This window comes from Gadus morhua, chromosome 2 (assembly GCF_902167405.1).
Source record: "Gadus morhua chromosome 2, gadMor3.0, whole genome shotgun sequence".
In the NCBI taxonomy this organism is placed as follows: Eukaryota; Metazoa; Chordata; class Actinopteri; order Gadiformes; family Gadidae; genus Gadus; species Gadus morhua.
This window is the reverse complement of record NC_044049.1, coordinates 3,859,940-3,879,186: the sequence shown is the minus strand read 5'-3', so window position 1 is coordinate 3,879,186 and position 19,247 is coordinate 3,859,940. Positions and strand designations below refer to the sequence as shown.

At 46.0% G+C, this 19,247-nt stretch overlaps 3 protein-coding genes across 4 annotated transcripts; all 3 read right to left on the bottom strand.

The window, feature by feature from the left end:
- Positions 1-708: 708 nt before the first annotated feature.
- Positions 709-5,996, bottom strand: pycr1a (pyrroline-5-carboxylate reductase 1a). Its single transcript, XM_030345767.1, has 8 exons — positions 5,739-5,996; positions 5,438-5,508; positions 5,257-5,327; positions 4,893-5,072; positions 3,646-3,867; positions 1,858-1,950; positions 1,358-1,521; positions 709-1,095 (listed from the first exon to the last, which is right to left on the bottom strand). Exons 2-8 carry the CDS (start codon positions 5,502-5,504, stop codon positions 930-932), a joined length of 963 nt encoding a protein of 320 aa, XP_030201627.1. The 5' UTR covers positions 5,505-5,508; positions 5,739-5,996; the 3' UTR covers positions 709-929.
- A 468-nt stretch (positions 5,997-6,464) lies between these two features.
- On the bottom strand, positions 6,465-9,504 carry myadml2 (myeloid associated differentiation marker like 2). 2 transcript variants are annotated; one of them, XM_030345788.1, is made up of 2 exons: positions 9,004-9,504; positions 6,465-8,687 (listed from the first exon to the last, which is right to left on the bottom strand). In XM_030345788.1, the coding sequence occupies exon 2, from the start codon at positions 8,529-8,531 to the stop codon at positions 7,620-7,622; it is 912 nt and encodes a 303-aa protein (XP_030201648.1). In that variant the 5' UTR covers positions 8,532-8,687; positions 9,004-9,504; the 3' UTR covers positions 6,465-7,619. The 2 variants fall into 2 exon arrangements, with proteins under 2 accessions (XP_030201648.1, XP_030201639.1); XM_030345779.1 differs by having other exon boundaries at positions 6,465-8,765; positions 9,004-9,501.
- Positions 9,505-11,491: 1,987 nt separating this feature from the next.
- notum1a (notum, palmitoleoyl-protein carboxylesterase a) lies at positions 11,492-19,220 on the bottom strand. Its single transcript, XM_030375914.1, has 11 exons — positions 18,563-19,220; positions 15,824-15,876; positions 15,477-15,572; positions 14,785-14,845; positions 14,474-14,532; positions 14,258-14,360; positions 13,495-13,686; positions 13,129-13,226; positions 12,502-12,649; positions 12,117-12,164; positions 11,492-11,905 (listed from the first exon to the last, which is right to left on the bottom strand). Exons 1-11 carry the CDS (start codon positions 18,886-18,888, stop codon positions 11,599-11,601), a joined length of 1,491 nt encoding a protein of 496 aa, XP_030231774.1. The 5' UTR covers positions 18,889-19,220; the 3' UTR covers positions 11,492-11,598.
- Positions 19,221-19,247: the final 27 nt, after the last annotated feature.

Below are 19,247 nucleotides of genomic sequence, written 5' to 3'. Positions count from 1 at the left end.
CTGCCGCGGACCAACTTTATGGAGGTGACGATTTCATTTTCCAACATGACTTGGCACCTGCACACAGTGCCAAATCTACCAGTACCTGGTTTAAGGACCATGGTATCCCTCTTCTTGATTGGCCTGCAAACTCACCTGACCTTAACCCCATAGAAAACCTATGGGGTATTGTGAAGCGGAAGATGCGAGATGCCAGACCCAACAATGCTGAAGAGCTGAAGGCCACTATTAAAGCAACCTGGGCTCTCATAACACCTGAGGAGTGCAACAGACTGGTCGACTCCATGCCACGCCGTATTGCTGCAGCAATTCAGGCAAAAGGAGCTGCAACTAAGTATTGATTGCCATACATGCTGAAACTTTCCATGTTCATACTTTTCAGTTGGCCCACATTTCTAAAAAATCATTTTTTGTACTAGTCGTAACTAATATTCTAATTTTCTGAGATACTGAATTTGGGATTTTCAGTAATTGTCAGTACTAATCATCCAAATTAAAAGAAATAAACATTTCAAATATATCACTCTGTGTGTAATGAATTGATATAATATGTAAGTTTCATGTTCTGAATATAATTACTGAAATAAATCAACTTTTTCATGATATTCTAATAATTTGACCAGCACCTGTATATAGTCGGTGCGATTCTTATTGTATGTTTTAAACCAAAGGTTCTAATGAAAAATCAATAAAAAAACAACAAAAAAAATATATATAAATCCAAGATTTTATTCAAGTTTGAAGTACAATGCAGGCAACAATGTCTGTTGGATATCATCCCAGCCTCACTTAAAACATTTTTTTTTAATCTTTTTCAAATTAAGGCTTTGTTTTACCTCCCTGACGCAAGTGGTTCAAAGTTTTTACAGACAACATGTAACATTGCTTTGACCTGCACGATGAGTCCTATGCAAGGGGTGGGGCCCAGTTCACTTCTTTGACCTTGGGTTGCTCTGGGTGAAGATACTGATGCGGCCCGCGCGGCCGACCCCCCCAGACATGGTCACACCGGGCTGCTGCAGAACCTTGTCCAGGGTGGTCTTCTTTATAGCCGCCGGGGAAATCTGCTCCTGGTCCGCCAAGAACTGCAGCTCTCTGTTTTGTTCAGGACGAGAGGGGCACAGTGCGTTTAATTATTATTACCGGATAATACGAGGTATTTCTTAAAATAGACGCGTCAATTAACGGACTGAACACCCTAGTCTGGGTATCTAGCGCCATCTTGTGGCTTACAGCGGCTTGCAAATATTAAGAATAGATGTTCGGCCAAACCGATGAGCAATAAAACTCCCAAGCGGAGCAATTAAAATACAAACATGAACTATGAATAGATCGTGTTTTTTTTTTTCCTTTTTACCTTGTCCTAATACATGACGCCTCAACGGCGTTGATGAGGAGACTTCTGAAGCCCCCGCTCTCCATGACGTGCAGTGCGTGGATTGTGGCGCCCCCTGGCGAGCACACGTTGTCCTTCAGTTGGCCAGGATGCTGCTCCGAGTCCAGCAACATCTTAGCGGCTCCCTTAAATGATAAATGATGCATAAAATCATACATCAGAATAAAATATATATACATCATCGTACATAAAATTATGTCATACATTTAAAAAAGCAGGAGCGTACAATTCTAACATTCACACCAAAAATGTTGCCTGTCTACTAAATAGTTTAAAGTAGAAAAGGTAAAATCAAATCATCCCAATATGACGTATCTTTTTTGTGATTTGACCCTTTGTTACTTCAAAACCCTTTCTTCACATTAATTTTCATAAAACACAAACGCAAGTGAAAACGCAGACAACCTGCCCAACGCTGGGACACAACACAATAATGCAACACAAAAACAGGATGTCCTTACAAGCAGGGCCTGGGAGGCGAGGCGCACGGCGAGACGCCTGGGCAGCCCCATCTTCACCCCACCGTCCGAGAGCGCGTCTACTGCCAAGAACGCCTGCGGAGAAACCCCACAAATACATCGTCCACTCCTATAGTTACACAGCTTGAAGTGGGGAGGAAACACCAAATAGGCAGCTTGGGGATTTCTAGACACTTATTAGACACAGTGCCTGTCTTCACAGTTCGACATGCTGCACAACGCCTTAATAGGGTGCCAATGGCAGCTACAAATATATATGAGAAGACCGCCACCTGAAGGCGTGTAAGCCTCCTCAAATCAAGGTAGACATGAGCTGAGAGACAACACATGTTTGGCATAACCCAAGTTGCTGCTGCATCTTATTGCTGCTTTTTAATGTTTTTTAATTTTTGCCATGTCTCTTGGTGTCCATGTGTAATGTGATTATGTGCGTGTCTGTAAATGTCATGTGCACAGTTCATACACAAGGCAGACTCAATATGCTTCCCATATAAATGTTATGTCATGAAAAAAAGGTCATGAAATTAATTAAAACAGGATTTCGAAGAATCCATAAAGGACACATGCAAACAGGATCTAAAATAATGCACAGAAGACATTTGAACAAAATAAGTTAAATGTGCATGTAGTCAGAGCTCGAGACAGTCCCGGATCTCAAAGAAGTTTATTCCTGCCGTGAGTTGCATAGTAGCGGAATCCTGCTTTCCGTGTTTTGTTTTGACTCCGGGAACCAATAGCTGATTGGTCCCAGTTGATTTTAAACCTCTAGAGGGTTCAAATAGTGAAAGCATTTCGGTGATATGCTTTAGCGATACTAAAACGCCTGGTGATTTATAGGTGAGCAGAAGTATTTTGAAATCAATCCTCTGATATACCCAGAGGAATTTCAGGGATTTGAGAACTGGTGTAATGTGTTCAAATCTGTTGGTCTCATGGTGTAGTCTTCCACCACATTCAGTCCTTGAGCTGCTTAATGCACTGGCACAGAAGATCAATCAGAAGATAGTCAGCTGGTGATGGGGCTATATGGATTTGGGTGTAGTCGGCATAACAACGGTAGGCAATGTTGTTATTTCGCATTATTAGGCCTAGTGGGAGCATGTAGAGATAGAATAAAGATGGTCCTAGGATTGAACCTTTGACGACTCATGTCACGTTAGTTAGTTCAGTTACATAGTTACAAACGGAGACCAAGCAGTTCCCGTCTGGTAGATATGACCTGAACAAGTTTAAGAATGCCGGAAAAGTATTGAGTGGTCGACAGTGTCGCACGCAGCACTGAGGTCCAATGGCATCAATATTGAAAGGTTGCCATAGTCTATGTTTAGACACATTCATTTAAGAGCAGTGTGGGTGCAATGAAAAGGTTGAAATGATGCTGAAAGCTTTCTCTATCATTTTCCTTATGAAGGGTCAATTTTAAATCGGTCTGTAGTTGTTAATGATAGAAGCATCTATGCTCCACTTTTTTAAAAGGGGGTTTAATGACTGCATTTCCCAAGCCTTTTGGAAGTGGAGTGAGAGCAGAGAGATTGCCAGTTGTCTTGTGTCTTTGATAGACTGTATGATCACTTATAGATGGATTGATACTACCCATCGTACATTTGGGACCGATTACCTGCCTGATGGTCTTGAAATGTGTCCTAACCGTTCAAAAAAGGGTCCACCATAATCTGCACGGATACGACTCACATCACCCACGCCACATGCGAGTTAACCCAAAATGGCCGACGTGGATCAGCGAGGGCACCGGCGGCGAACCAAACTCACGTAGGCGGGGCCGCTGCCGCTGAGTCCCGTGACGGCGTCGATGAGGTCCTCCTCCACCTCCGTGCAGAAGCCAACGCTCGCCATCAGCTGCTCCAGCAGCCGGCCGTCCTCCACCTGGGCGTGGGTGCCCGTGGCGTACACCGTGGCGCCCTCCCGCACCACCACCGGCGTGTTGGTCATGCAGCGCATCACCTTGGGCTCACTGCGGTACTGGCTCAGCTTCTGCACGGGGAGAGAGCGCCGCGCTGTAGCTCAACGTCAGTCGGAGGGACACTTGTCTGCTGCTTCCCGTTTGGTCTTTTCAGTACAGAGTGGAGATGTTCCGATACCATTTCTTCCTTTCCAATTACGATTCCTCGATTCGAGTATCGGCTGATTTCGAGTATGTAGAGCGATACAGCTTCTAGCGTTGAAACTACTAGTAGCACTCGTTCTTATTGAAGGGTTCTCTTACGATGAAAGCAATGTATTGTCGGTTCACTTGCTTCAGAACTAGATCATTTACATTTTATAATCTATAAATTATAATAATACATTTGTATTCTTCTAGTTAAGCGTGAGCATCCATGTTTTTCCAACTCGGTAGCTTGAACGCACGTTGGTCAGAGATGACCCGTTCCGCATTCCGACTTCCCTCCTCCGGTCATTAAGTGTGGGGGGGGGGGGGGGGGTTGATTGGGACCTTTTTGACCATCACCCCAATTATAGAAAATGATTGTGACCCGAACTTACATCAGCTTCCCCCCACACTGTTTAACGCCTTCAAAATCTCCCCAAACACACACATCACACAAACAGTCGTTGTTTGCTCTGGTAAACAAAGCAATCAGGGAAGCCAAAAAGGGATCCCCCACTTTGGGAAAGACTAGCCCCCCCACTGGTGATGCGTTTGCCACGTTACAATCAACGCTAAAACCGACATGAATGGCGCCTTTTAACGACATCCAGTCTCCCGTTACGCGTCTCACAATTTCGCAGCTCGCAGCATGCATGTTAGCAGGAACCTGAAGAGCAGGTGTTGGAAACGTGGAGGCAGGAAAGGCAGGGCAGGGATCCTGTTAAAGCTTGTGTCTGTTCTGCCTTGGGGCCGTTGCGCAGAGAAGGAATCCTTAGCATAGCTGTACTCAAACTCATGGTAAAGAATTGCATCAGATCATTGCCTCTATTCCTAGCAGTGAATGAGGTGGTTCACCTCATGTAAGCCAACCAAAACCACACACCCCCATACCTGAGCGATATGAACTTGCCTTTTCTATGGAACTTATGGTGACACCGGCCGCACAGGACACAATGAGGTGCCGTTCTTCGATTTCTGGTCCGATCTCGTCCAGGACGAACGGGATGATGTGAGGCTTCACAGCCAGGAAGAGAACATCACTCTTACTAACTGTCTCCTTGTTGCTGGTGGTGAAGTTCACACCCAGTTTCTGTGGAAATCATAGGACATAACTTTTCAGGTTATATTACAAAACAAAAAAAACAAAATACATCAGACTCAATATCAGCTTAAGTCCCCGAAAACTGAGAGACCGTGAGAGACTGTGAGACCCTTCATATTATTCAGAAAATAAACAAATCCATCTTCAGTATTGATTTTGAATAAATGTTTACCCTGAGACCGTGTACGGTGGGAAGATCTGTGTCTGGGGAGCTGGCAGTGATTTTGTGCGTAGCAAGTACACCTTTGAAGTAAATGAACATCACACAAGGACAATCAATGAAAAGTTGGCCTACGAACAGGCTACATGTTGACATGTCAAGTAGCCTACGTAAACAAAACGTGTTCACTTACCTGCAGCAGAGAGACCTCTCACCAGTGCATGGGTCAGCTGACCCGCACCTATGAATCCCACACTCATCCTCCTGTCCAAGGATATCAAACCATAGTAAGCGTGGAGGGACAACAACACTAGCACAACACGGTAGCAGACACGCGTAGTGGTGCGTTTGTATTAATTTACCGACTAGAAACTACTAGTCGGACAACATTACTTCCTTTTTGCTCAAGGATGCGGCTCTTTGACGCGCAGCTATAGGAGACGAACAGTAGGTATACCGGAGTTTTACAGTTAATTACATATCTAAAGACTTACGGATATATCACCGGATGGAGAATGATAACTTCCCTTCAATGCACCAACTTGTGCTTACACAACAAGGTCAACGTGGCGCAGACATTTGTTAGCGCGTTTCATTGTGTCAAGAAACATTGACCGACGAGTACTCAGTGTTGCCAGATCGGATGGGCATTTTCCAGCCCAACCAGTCTCCAAACCGCCCAAAACGTATATTGCCGGAAAAGTATCCCAGTTGGTCGGTTTCCCGCAATCTGGCAACACTGGCGGATTAAGGCAGATATGTGTGTCGTGTTTTGACGCGCAGTCAGTTAGACCAATCACCTGATGGGCGGGCTTTGTAACGCTGGATCGCTGCAACAGGTCGTGCTTTACCTGAATTCGACTGATGCTTTACGAGCATAAAATTAGGTAAACCCTGTGCTATATTAAGCATAATTTATAAGAGTTTTTTTCAGGCCAGTTTTAATATCAGGAGTCAAGACTAATATTAGGATTTCTGATGTAGGGAATTAAATTATAAGAATCCATTTTATATGATGTAGGGATTCATCCCTTTTTATTATTTTGTTGTTTAACTAAACTAAGTATTTCAAACGGAATTATATCATCCACAACTTAGTAATGATAATATGACATTTAGACATTTATAACTCATACATTTATCATTATGTTTCAATAGAACATGTGGAGAAACAACACGTTTTGGTTTATTTTTTTACTATAGTATTTGTACACCAAATAACATCTTGAACAATTAAATGCGTTTTATTATTTATTTTCAGTCATTCAAGCTGTATCTTATTGTCACGGTAAAGTTAAAATAAAAAATAACGAACATTTAAATAGACAGTGAACGCAACAGAAAATAATTTGTCTGGTAGCCAAATACAATGTCACCAATAATATTGAACAATTCCACCAGTGGCCTAGTTATATCTTCCATAATGTCCTGCTTATAATATAAATAATATACCCTTCAAGACTTCAAGATGCAATACAATTAAGTCTATCTGTAACAAAGCCGTCCAGAGAGAGAGAGAGAGAGAGAGAGAGAGAGAGAGAGAGAGAGAGAGAGAGAGAGAGAGAGAGAGAGAGAAAAAAAGTCTATGTTTGAGAGCATCTTGAGTCTGTGTGACAAGAGTGGCGGTGGATGCTGAGGGTGATAATCCTCACTACCCTCTGTGGACAAGTCCCAGATCAGCTAGACCCCACACCTGTCAGGCCTTCCAAGGACACTGCAGGACTTGGGGAAAGTCCCACAGCAGGCGGTCCCATATGACACTGTTATAGCTAGGCAGAGTATACCTTTAAAGGTGCTGTAGGTAAGATGTAAGAGCTATTATTTGAAAGACGCAGCCCCAGGTCAGTCATTAATGAGTGAAATGCTCTGTGAAGTGATGATATCTGTTAAGAGTTGACTGCGTCTGCCTCTGATTGAGCCCACTGAGATTTTAGACGAGTCCCACCAATCAAGGCCTCTCTTCTCTGTCTTGTTTGTCAATCAGAGGTGCGTGATTGCAACGCTTCTCAATGGCAGAGGAAGTAGTGAGGGAGGAAGCAGAGAGTTGTTTTGTTTCACAATCTTGCTCTTTTCTGCTCTCTCTCTCTTTACAACTCTTAAATCATACCTACACACCATTAATAATAATTCGAACAATGACGTGGAACACTTGGAAATAGGAATAAAGAGCATCACGCACAAAGTGCTGCAGGGTTGTCTTTCTAAGGTGATAGGGGATCTTTGCAGCGACTTGATCTGCCTAGGGATCACCCCGCGTCTGCCCGTGAGTCTGCTCGGTGTATCTACTCCTTCCACTTCTTCTTCTTCTTCTTCCTCTTCTTCTTCTATGGTCGAGGAACCCCACCCCCGAGCGAGCGGTCTCCCCGCACGGCTCCTCAGACCGCAGAGTTGGACACGAAGCGTATCCTCTGCGAGTACACCAGGTCCACAAAGTACAGCAGCATGTTGACGTTGGTGAACACGGCGACCACCAGCTTGCTGTCCCAGGGGCAGACCCCCCGCGGGCAGTCCTCGGGCCGGGCACTGGTGCCATACTTCTGGTCGAAGCTGAAGATGGGCCAGATGAGCGCCGTGCTCAGGTACAGGATGACGGCGAAGAAGGTGTAGACCACCACGAAGCGGTCGAAGGGGAAGGGCAGGGCGGCCGTCCTCCCTGACACCGTCAGCGCCACCACCACCAGGGTCAGGGTGAAGCACAGGCTGTACACCACCACGCAGTACTGCGTGGCCTCGTACTCGGTGTAGCCCTCGTCGTTGGCCAGCGCGCCGAAGATGATGCACGCCACGTAGCCCTGCACCACCTTCAGCAGGCCCGACACCGTGGCCATGTAGCCCACCACGGCGCCGGGCTTGGCCCGGGTCAGGATGACCTCGGCGCCGTACGGGAAGCAGCAGAGACCCGAGCACACCGTGACGGCGATGCGGTACCCCCAGGCGGCGCAGTCCCCGTCCGGGCACTCGCTCTCCAGGAAGTACACGGGGTAGACCACGGTGGCGGTGATGTACATGAGCGTGGCCAGCATGGCGAAGGCCACGGTGAAGTTGTCCCAGGAGATGGGCATGCAGCTGTGCAGCCGGGTGACGTCCAGGGCGAACGCCACCAGGGTGACGGCGAAGCAGAAGCACCACACGAACATGCAGAAGACGCCGTAGCTGGCGCTGTAGCCCGCGCCGTGGGACACCAGCGCCATGATGCTGCAGCCCAGGAACAGCTGGCACATGCGGGCGGCGCCCAGCGGGGAGAGCACCGCCGCCTTGTTCAGGTAGTGTCCGCCTTGGTGGTCCATGGCCTCTGGTGCAGCGGGCGTCCGCCGGGGATTGGGCGCAGTGGATTCCCCTCGAGGGGGAAGGCCTCCTTCTCCCGGTCCGGAAGGGTTTGTGGTCTGCTCGTCCAACTCCGCAGAGACCTCGCCCTTTCCCCAGTTGCCGTTTATAGACGGGCCCTTAATTACAAATGTCAGTAAAAGATTTTCCCTCTGTGTGCTTTGTAATTACCGCGGGGCTCGAATTACATCCAGCCACTGTGAGGTGACGTTGTGTCGGGCGGAGACTAGCATGAGATATTTGTTGAGTTTAGAAAAGAAAAGAGAAGGAATATGCATAAAAACAATCATAAAATGTCTTCAGTTGGCCAGATCTATTTGTATTTGGATCAAAGGCTTGGTTTACCCAGTTATTATTCTTCGAAACAAACTAAATGTTCATAGCAGGTATTGATGTCAACCTAAACATGGCTTAGAAAACACAAAGGCATATTACCCCAGCCTGGTCCTTTCTATACAGCAAGCACACGGCAAAGCCTAAAAATGTAGTCTCTCTCTGCAGTCTTTGGGCCTTCCGTTTCTCCGTATCTCCCCCCAGTTCAGGTTAGGCTTTGTCCAAAAAGTGGCACGCCATGTCCTACGTTGAGACGCGTCTTCCAACATCAACAACAGGCCCTGGCCTTCAATCTGATGGGTCTGGGGTCCGGTGCCAGTCAACTCCCAGAGTGTCCTTCTTCTGCCCAGCTGAAAGCCCCCCGAGCTGAGAGCCCCTGAAGCCGGATTCACCTGTCGTCCACTCTCTCTCTCTCTCTCTCTCTCTCTCTCTCTCTCTGCCGTGGCCTACCTCGGATTTGATCTGCCGGTTCTGACACGCGACTCAAACCGTGCGCTCTGCTCGGCTCTGAGTCTACGTGCACTCCAGAACTTTTCCTAGGGGTGGTTCCCGAAATGAAAGGTTGTGCTCCACCCAAGGCTGCAAGGCCACACCATGCTCTATAAATAGGGGGTCTATGCTGCACACATGGGGTGGGGGTGGGAGCCAAAATGCCCGCCTCGGCAACTGGGCGGCCGGGCGGTAGGCCCAAACGTGACAGGGTAAGGGGTGTGAGGGGGTCGTATTTCTAGAGGGGACTGGAGGGTGGGGGGCCAGGAGGAATTTGTAGCGCTTTCAAGGCAAAAAAGCTTATTTTTCAGTGTAAAGACAGTCAGGGAATGGCGTCTTTTATTATCCCAAATCCATTTCATGCCCGTCATGGGGATTAGGATGTGTGTATAAAAAGTTTGAGGCGAGTAAATGTACTGCTAGAAGACGCTTTTAGATTGAATTAGTGTCCACACTTTACAGATGTATAGGTGGGTAGACTTAAGTGGTCCACCATCATTAAAGCAGTGATGGTGGGTTTTGTAGCTAGCTAGCTTTTTTAATGCTAAATATATAGGTTAAGTTCTTAGATATAGAATAGTATGATATATATTAATGTTTTGATCTAATGGTAAATGACAACACACACCACAAAATATTATCTTGAAATATATCTGTAATTGGTCTTTTTTCTTAAAGTCTGATACAAAGACATGCAATCAACACAAAAAGAAAATAAAACAGTAATATATTTACAATTTACAAAGAATTACTTCCTTGTGAAAATAGCACTTATAAATATGATTTACATAACAAAATAAATATGTAAATTACTAATGTAGCTTGAGTTTTTCTTTCTGTTAAAAAAATATGTTACAGAATATAATTACAATTAGTAATACCTTTCCTTGTCTCGTGTGATGTAAAATAAAGGTCCTTTAAAAACAGCATTTATAAGACAGCAATACACACATCAACGTCTTTATATTAAAAAGTGATTCTATTGTCAAATAAACGATGGAAGTTATAGAGTAAACACATAACATGACCTATACAAATACTCCAGAACATTATACACAATATTTGTCTCCCTTTGAATGCACTTGTTTCTGAGAAATGCTGGACTTCTGAGGTGAACTCGTCTTGAAATCACGTATAACACAAACACATATCCTTGGCATTGGTTGCAACTGGTCTTCGTTCTTGTTATGCCACTGGTGGCAACGGCATAGTGGTGTTCATAATTACACAGATTAAAAAAAAGTATAAAATCAGGAATCATTTCAACCAGTTTTCTCTATCCTTTCGCTCAAAGTTGTTATCATAAAGTAATACTTTTTTTTTTTTAATTGTTCGGGTGTCAATGAATGTTACATTTTTTATCTGGTCTAATCATTTATCGCTGTTTGTCGTTGTTTGCATTATTTCCTTTAAGTACTAACAGCTTATGAGTGATGGGTAATGGAATCGAACTGTAGAAAACAACGAGAACACATATCCTGACCAACACTTAACTGAGCGACTACACAAAACACGAAACATCACCGTCGCAGCTTACCGTGTAAAAAAAAAAAGATCAAATATACGTCCATAAATCAAAACCGACCCAACAAAAAAGCATATCAACGAGCATCCTTAAAACTGGATTACATTTGAGATATATAAATATATATTTATTTTCCGTTTTAACCAAAACATAAATTAAGAGGAGAGTTAGCAAGCCTTGTGGTAGGCTTGTTGTCCTTGGAACCGGTCTCCAGCACTGGGTTGTGGAAATAAAAAAAAGGTACTTAAAAGGATAAAATAGTGTATCTATGTACCCAGGGTAGACATAAACAACATAGAAACATAGCCCTTGTTTTTCGGACTGAGGTGTGGGCTAAAGGATTAGCTAAACAAACTGGGGGGGGGGTAAAAGCAGAGGTATCGGCTGTGGAAGACCGGGCAGAGAGAGAGAGAGAGAGAGAGAGAGAGAGAGAGAGAGAGAGAGAGAGAGAGAGAGAGAGAGAGAGAGAGAGAGAGAGAGAGAGAGAGAGCGAGAGAGAGAGAGAGAGAGAGAGAGAGAGAGAGAGAGGAGAGAGGAGAGAGAGAGAGAGAGAGAGAGAGAGAGAGAGAGAGAGAGAGAGAGAGAGAGAGAGAGAGAGAGAGAGAGAGAGAGAGAGAGACCAGCCTTGCGTTGTTGTTGTTGTTGTTCTATCGTAGCTTGGCGCTGACGCCACAGCGGTCCGTTTAGCTGCCGCTACTGAGCATGCCCAGCAGCTTGGCGGGGTCCATACCCTGCTGCTGGGCCATCTTCTGCACGTCGAAGCCCATGTGCATGAGGAACTGGATGACGTTCATCTCCTGCCCCGTGAACTGGTCTCTGATGGTGGGGCAGGTGGGGTTGCAGTGGGGCCAGGGGCAGCTGTCGATCAGGTGCATCGGGCAGCCCTTGGGTGGGGCCTTATTGTTTCGGTTGCTGTCGTGGAGACTGCGGTCCCAGCAGTGGAGGGCCCGGGGCAGGGACGTGCCCTTCACCTGCACGTCTATCCAGTAGCTGGAGGTGGACACAAGAGGGCGCTGTCAGCTCACGGGAACGGAACGCACCACGATAATAGTAAAGTCACACACACAAATTCCTCAGACGCTATGCAGGAACCGGGAATGACAACAGGCGCTTTTTGGGGCTTAGAGGCTTCAGTTGTGTCCTTTCGTTTTTGAACATCTGTTGAGAGCAGATGGCGGGTCGAGTGATAGGCCCTACTCACTTTCTGGTGATAACTTCATGGGATAAGCAGGCCGGCGCAAACATGGCTCTGTGAAATCAAGGATGACACCATTATTATACATGCATACATAAATAAATATATAGATACATACGCACACGTATACATATACATGTTTACACACATACATACATGCATTTATCACACACACACACACACACATACATATACACACACACACACACACACACACACACACACACACACACACACACACACATACCTGTAAATACATAGTAGTTATATTTACAGAATCTTTGTGAAGTGAAATTAAGTGGAATTGTAAGATCGAAACACAGCGTTCAAATAAAATGTGCAGGCTTCCTCTACACACTTGGTCAGCTAGAGTATGGAGAGTGGTTCTTACGGCACGTCCTTGAGGGTGTTCCTCAGCTCAATGCCCAGGTTCTGGATGTAGCGCCACTGGCCTTCCTGCACAGGCTGTCCCGTCAGCTGGATGTTGTCCACCGTCAACTGGGCCTCGTCAAACAGCCACTGGACCACGAAGACCGGGCCTGCATGGGGACAATGGACAGCGAGGTTAGGTTAGGCGAGTGAAGTTTCTCTTGGGCTACCTATTAGGGCTGTGCAATTAATCAAATTAATGAAATTCTAATCGTGATTTCGATTTTTGGGTCAAACGATCTCCTAATAATATAATCGAGTTTAAACTATTTTTTTTTGACAGCTGGTTACATATTTGTACATTATTTTCTTGTGCTTTTTTTAAGGGGAATTTCATAGTTCTCATTTAGAAAGTGTTTTGTTTTTTTAGAGAGATGCTGAATAAATGCATCATGTGCTCAACTCAAAAATAATTGTAATAATTGTGATTTCAATATTGACAAAAATAATCGTGATTATGATTTTTTCCATAATCGAGCATTCCTACTACCTATTAGATATCGACGATGAAAAGTACTACCAGCATCTCAACAGCCATTGTGTACGTTGAGTTGATCCTGTGAGGAGGAAGCTTCTCATCAACACTCACTCTTTATTGATGGGAAGACTCTGTATCCAAAGAAGCAGTTCCACTCCTCTCCTTCGTGGGTCAGTCTGCACTCCTCCGGGACCACGCTACCCCAGTACCTGTTGGGGCGGCAGGTCAAAGGTCAATGCGGTGTCAATGAGTAGGTATCTCACAGCAGGTGCATCTGCACATGATTTGCAATTATCTATTCATAATTGTAGTGCTTTTTGTTAATGTGCTCGTTACATGAAAAGTTTAGCAAATAATCCAATGTTGTTTAAAACCCTTGTGGTGCAATCCAACAACCGACTGAAATCCACTCTGTGACGCACGACAAAACAACACAAACGCACAATCACGGACCTAACAGAGGAGACGGGGCCTTACTTGATGCCTCTGCGGATGGTCTCGGTGGGGGAGCAGCTGACGTTGTCCACGCAGTCGGTGCAGTGGTACTGCTTGTTGTCCAGGAACCAGCCCGAGTCGGAGAGGCCGCGCACCTGGATGGCGGTGTGGCCCAGCCCCTCCAGAAGGTCGGCCACGCGGTCCACGTTCAGCAGGACCCCGGTGCCCCCCGCACTAGGCCCAGGAGGACGGGACGGTTAGGACGACGTTGCCACACAAACACAAACGCAACACAAACACAATCGACACATGGCAGGAACTCAGGAGGTAGAGCGGGTTGACTGGTGACCGCAAGGTTGCCGGTTCGATCCCCGCATCCTCCAAGCAGAGGGTCGAGGCGTCCCTGAGCAAGGCTCCAAACTCTAACTGCTCCCGACGAGCTGGCTGTCGCCTTGCGTGGTTGACTCCGCCGTCGGTGGGTGAATGTGTGCATGAATGGGTGAATGTCAGGCAATAAGCGCTTTTGATAAAAGCTCTATATAAAAGCAGTCCATTTACCATTTACCATATGATGATGAGATCCATTTAAGGAAACTCATTTGGCGTAACCGGTTGGGAGATAAACAGGCACACGCAACACCCGTAACCGGGTATTGGATCAGGGAATGCCAAGCATACTAATGTGAACCACAGCTGTGCTCGTGTATGTACCGATGAACTGACTACATACAGCAACACACTGGGATGACATTAAAGCACACACACACACACACACACACACACCCAAGCATAAAAATACACACACCTGCTGCCTGCTAGCAGGAGAACCTTGGCGTTGTCCAGGCCTTTAGACAGAAGGTCCTTCACCACCTCCTGGATGATCAGGGAGCCCATGAAGGCGTAGCTGTCTGAACACACGACACCGAGATGTTTTGGTGAGAAAAAAACCAACAGCGTACAAAATAAAAAAGTTCTGACACTTTGTGGGAAACGAAGTTGAAGGAAGCTAAAGAACGCTTACTCTGGTCCGTCTTGGGCGAAGCCCCGCTCCACACGTCACTGGAGCAGTAGGGAATGAACCTGCGTGAGACACATCAGAGACGGGCTTTAGACGCGTGGATGTGCGGCTGCCATTACAGCCACCGAGCACAGGAAGTGCTCCGGAAGGATGGCAGCTATCATTAGGCAGCGCCGACTTAAACACCCACATTAACGCACATGCCCTCACGTAATCGTATACATTCACATGCATACACACATGAGCATTCTCCCACACACAAACATGAACACAGACACACACACACACAGAGACAAGTTCATGAATTAACTTACACCATGTTTGCGTTCCACCAGTGTGGGTTTTCCTCAGGCAGTGGAGACAGAATCCCCGTACCTGCAGAGACCAAACAACAACAACAACAACAACAACAACAGATCAATATGTATCCTTAAGAGCACCCAGCCACCCGCCTCCAACATCCTCCTCCTCATCATCATCACCATCATCATCATCGTTGGATCACAGTCATTACAGCCCAATGAGAGGGCAGGTGAGTTTAGGGCGCAGGGCATCAGGTAGGGCAACGGTGTCTGCTGCCACCCCCCGTTCCTTCATCTCACAACCAAGACTGCGTACAGACACACACACACACACACACGCACGCACACACACTCTCACTCTCTTGCAAGACTGCTGAGATCTCAATGCATTAGCCGTAGCAGTAGTAGTGTTGGTGGTAGATGTAGCGGACGTAATATAAGTAGTAGACCACTGAGCTGACGCTAAAGTCCTGTGCCTTAGCTTTTGCTTCCTTCTTTGAGGCCACTGTAGCTCAAAATGTATGTTTATTTATTTATTTAGTATAAATGATGGCAGGCATAATTCACCAACGCTAAAACAGCCATGCTCATGCCCCGTTTCCGTGGCACCAGTGGTGCTGAGGCGAGGGTATGCGTGTGATACTGTGTGTGGGATAGCAGGGGGGGGGGGGGGGAGGGTGGTCTCTCCCTGGCGGGATGCTGACCTGTTTTGGTCTGGGGCCACTTGGACGAGCTCATCAGCCTCCTCATGGTCTCGTAGCGAGTGTCACAGTTCTCTTTGTTGAAACAGTACCATCCACCTGAGGACAGACGGACAGACAGACGGAAGGAGGCCCCGGAGACACACGTCCAAGTTACCTTGTGTTTACGTTCAACATTTTTCCTTACTTTCATATTTCACAAAACATTTCCTTGATCATTGCATTGAAAAATCTGGGAGTTAAGATATCCCTATTGTTTTAAAAGATTAAAGATCCTTCACACGTGGATTAGGACAGAGGAAACAGGTTGAATCAGTGGATGATTGTGGGATGTTTTTCAGAGCACACACCTTCTAAGAAGATCAACCAGCGACGGCTGCCTCGCGATTCCTTCAGGTAGTATCTGCAAGAGAAGCGCATCATTCATGAGTTACACTAACACACATTCATTAGCATCGCTTCAATTAATGCAACGTGAACTTCAAACTGAAAATAAAACGTTACGATCGATAAAGATGAAGAAACAAGGGGAAGATGATCTGCAACATACTGCCTACTACTATCCGCTCAACAACGTTTCCATGATAATTAAATGTATTATTATTATTATTATTATTATTATTATTATTATTATTATAAAACAAATGTCATGTGGCCGAGGCAACCCCGAACAAAGACCGCTTGTGTCTAAAGTTACAAGATAAAAATAAAACATGTCACCTACATGAATTTAGCCTGGAGATTACCCCCGATCAAAGCGGATAAACCTGATTGGCTGATAGGGCAACCCTTGCAACCCACATGACAGTTGGGGAAAAAAACTAAACGATGCAATGTTCTTCCCATCTTCACTGTGTACGTTGCCATGGCGACTGGTGTGTACCATCATATTCTGTCCGGCTGCTCTGATGTCATCATTCCTAAACAGTGTCCTACAATCACCCTTTCAGCACGTAGGATTGAAAACACACACTGGAATAATGTAGCGCTTGTATTTTGTACGAGCAAACGTTCAATGATGTCTAGGGGTTGTTGCTGCGGGACCCATATACACACACTTCTCTGTACTGTCAAACCCAGGAGATCAAAAGAGAAACTGAGGTTCAAAAGTCCATTGAAATAGTGCAACGCAGGGGCTGGGAAGATTGGTCATCTCTGCATCGGTATACATGCCCTGTTTATAACCTTGAGTAAACATATATATTATACTTTTCCCCCTTCCTATACTTTCCTCACCAAAGATGAAATTAAAATGACAACCTAAAATAAATTCCGACCATGTCCAGACAGCAGATTCCAGTCCGCAGCAGACTTCAAGTCGTCAGCTCCAGCACGTCGTCCACCAGGCTTAACCAGTGACTTTGCTCTCAGCAATCGGCAGAATCCACTGCATCAAACAGCATCAAAGGAAACGGCCTTGGCAGCTCGTCGGTTCTGTTGCTCAGACATTTAATCACATTCTGGCTGCCGTTGAATGCCTCGTAGCCTTGTTCGGACGGTCAACAGCAGAGACCTTGCAGCCAAGCCAAGAAGAGCAGTATTTCGGTGCTAGAAGGCTAGTAGCACGAGTCTGCTGCTCGTTTAACTTTTGATTTACAAAGTGCAGGGTATCTTTGTCACCACCGAGAAATACATCAGACTTTATTAAGTCGACTATAGTGCGGCGAACAGGAGAGAAATTCAGGCATGGAACTATGATTTATGATCTCAACATGGGATTAATTGAGAGGCTGAATTACGAATTAATTATGCGTCACGGTGGCAGATCAAAAAAAATGTCTTATTTTTTGGGAGACTTTTGAATGTACATTCAACGTCATTTCTTTACTTTTTAATAATATTTTCAATCCTTATGAAAAACACTTAGCAATAGACGATAGTTCACAGATTATACCCATAGTTGATAGATAAAACAACATTATTGTTGAAACAACATTATTATTTTTGAGAACAGTACTCCGGAGGACTGGATGGACTAGCATCTGGAGACAGCACTGAGCATCCATCTGCCAACAGTTGTCCCCGACCGTCTACCTGTCATCGTCCAGAGCTAAGCTCCCCAGCGTCCACTTGAGGTTACCCCAGAAGTTACCCCTAGATCTATAGATAAGGAACCATTCTGCCTCCACTGAACTGATGCAAAATATGCCTGATGTTTATGATTAGAAAAAATAAAATCATAGCGGTTTACAACTGTATAACACATGAATATAACTTTGAAAACGAATAACTAATAGGCCTACAACTTATGTAATATAACTTTATCTATTCTGTGATTGTAATTGTATCCAACCTGTCTTGATAAAACATCATATATTGTTGCAGCATTCCTTTACCCTATATGCCTATTCTGCTTGTTCATAAATGTAGCACTGTGATCAATTATGTATATTCCATAATATGTGTTTTCTCCAATAAAACAGCACAACAACAACCCAGCAGTCTCCACGTAGCGGATCTGTTTTTGCTACACTCAAAGGAAAGGAGGATCTGTCTGACATTAAAATGCTTTCAGAGCAATGGCTTATCCTCCTTAAGAGGAGAACTCGTCCAGGCTTCCCCAATAACAAAGGGATTTACCCCTAATCTCACTGTCAACAATGGATCGCACAGGAGATAAAAGAACGGGGAGATTCTCGCCCTGCTGCGGTGAGGCTTTAGAGCGGCTCAACTTCGGAGGCAAAAGGCACCAACTTCGGAAATATACCTTGCTATACAGCCTGCACTCCCAGCACTCAAAAGCGAACAGGAAAGAATCGCAAGCATCTCTCCAACGCGGTGCACCCAGGAGAATGCCGCATTGTAATTTAGAGCAAAGGAAATGAAGCGTCCAGCCATGTGGCTGTCGTCCTCCTCCTCCTTCCACGCGCCGCTGCTGCTGACACGAAGCAGCTGTCCGTCCTCGGTCGGTCTAGACCGGCGCGTGCTCTGATCATTCAACCCCGTCGCTTCCACGACGGCCTGAATATTTTTTTTCGGAATTGACCTTGCCTCAATAAGTTCAACCGGGGGACACTTGTGCGTTGTCAATTGTACGCCCGGCTTCAAAGTTAGCTAGACAGGGGTTTGAAGTTATTATAGCTACGTACCCAGAAGGACTGCCGTCGTTGCATGTGACGGACGTATTCTCCAACAAGTGCAGTTTCATGTCGTAGTCGAGCTTCTGCGCCGAGCAGGGGTACAGCGACTGGGCGAGGTTCTTCACTTGGGTCATGAAGTTGTCCATGTTCTCCTCCACCGCCGTGAAATCCAGAGGGAAGCTTTCCGTGGTGTCTGCCCGGTCCCGGTACGCGGGAGAGGGCGGCGCGCGCCGTGGTTGCGGGTTGCGACCGCCGCGGAACCTCCGGGCGCAGAACACCCCGGACTGCATCAGCACCAGCAGCACCACCGAGGAGACGAGGCGCACCGCTGTCATCTTATCCACGCAGAACACGATACAACCACGCAGACGGCTTGGTCCAAATTTAACCCCCTCGACGTTTGCCTGGATAACAGGCCTACGCTTCAGAAATAAAAATAAAAATAATAATAACGGTGTAGTAAAACCACAACAACAACAACAACAACAACAACAACAGCGCCCTAAACTGAGTTGAGTCTTCCCTTCGTTTGTTCCGAGTGATGCATTGACTAAACTAGAGTCAAAACGTGTCCAGAAGTATCTCTTGTGGCTCTTGGTTTAACAGGGCGACCTGTCCAGCCTGCCTAGTACAACTCAGGGGCCGGGGAGCGAGTGTGCGGGCTTGAATGACAACACTCGTGCCATGCGCTTGT

What these genes read in the sequence shown, in the direction of transcription:
- myadml2 (XM_030345788.1), bottom strand. Translation starts at nt 8,531, where the DNA reads ATGGACCACCAAGGCGGACACTACCTGAACAAGGCGGCGGTGCTCTCC.
- pycr1a (XM_030345767.1), bottom strand. Translation starts at nt 5,504, where the DNA reads ATGAGTGTGGGATTCATAGGTGCGGGTCAGCTGACCCATGCACTGGTG. An exon ending in CCACCGTACACGGTCTCAGG is followed by an intron (nt 5,073 to 5,256) that starts GTAAACATTTAT and finishes TGATTTCCACAG; the next exon opens with AAACTGGGTGTGAACTTCAC. An exon ending in CCATAAGTTCCATAGAAAAG is followed by an intron (nt 3,868 to 4,892) that starts GCAAGTTCATAT and finishes CTCCCCGTGCAG; the next exon opens with AAGCTGAGCCAGTACCGCAG.
- notum1a (XM_030375914.1), bottom strand. Translation starts at nt 18,888, where the DNA reads ATGACAGCGGTGCGCCTCGTCTCCTCGGTGGTGCTGCTGGTGCTGATG. An exon ending in TTCGCCCAAGACGGACCAGA is followed by an intron (nt 14,361 to 14,473) that starts GTAAGCGTTCTT and finishes TCGTGTGTTCAG; the next exon opens with ACAGCTACGCCTTCATGGGC. An exon ending in AGTCTTCCCATCAATAAAGA is followed by an intron (nt 12,650 to 13,128) that starts GTGAGTGTTGAT and finishes GTCCCCATGCAG; the next exon opens with GCCCGGTCTTCGTGGTCCAG.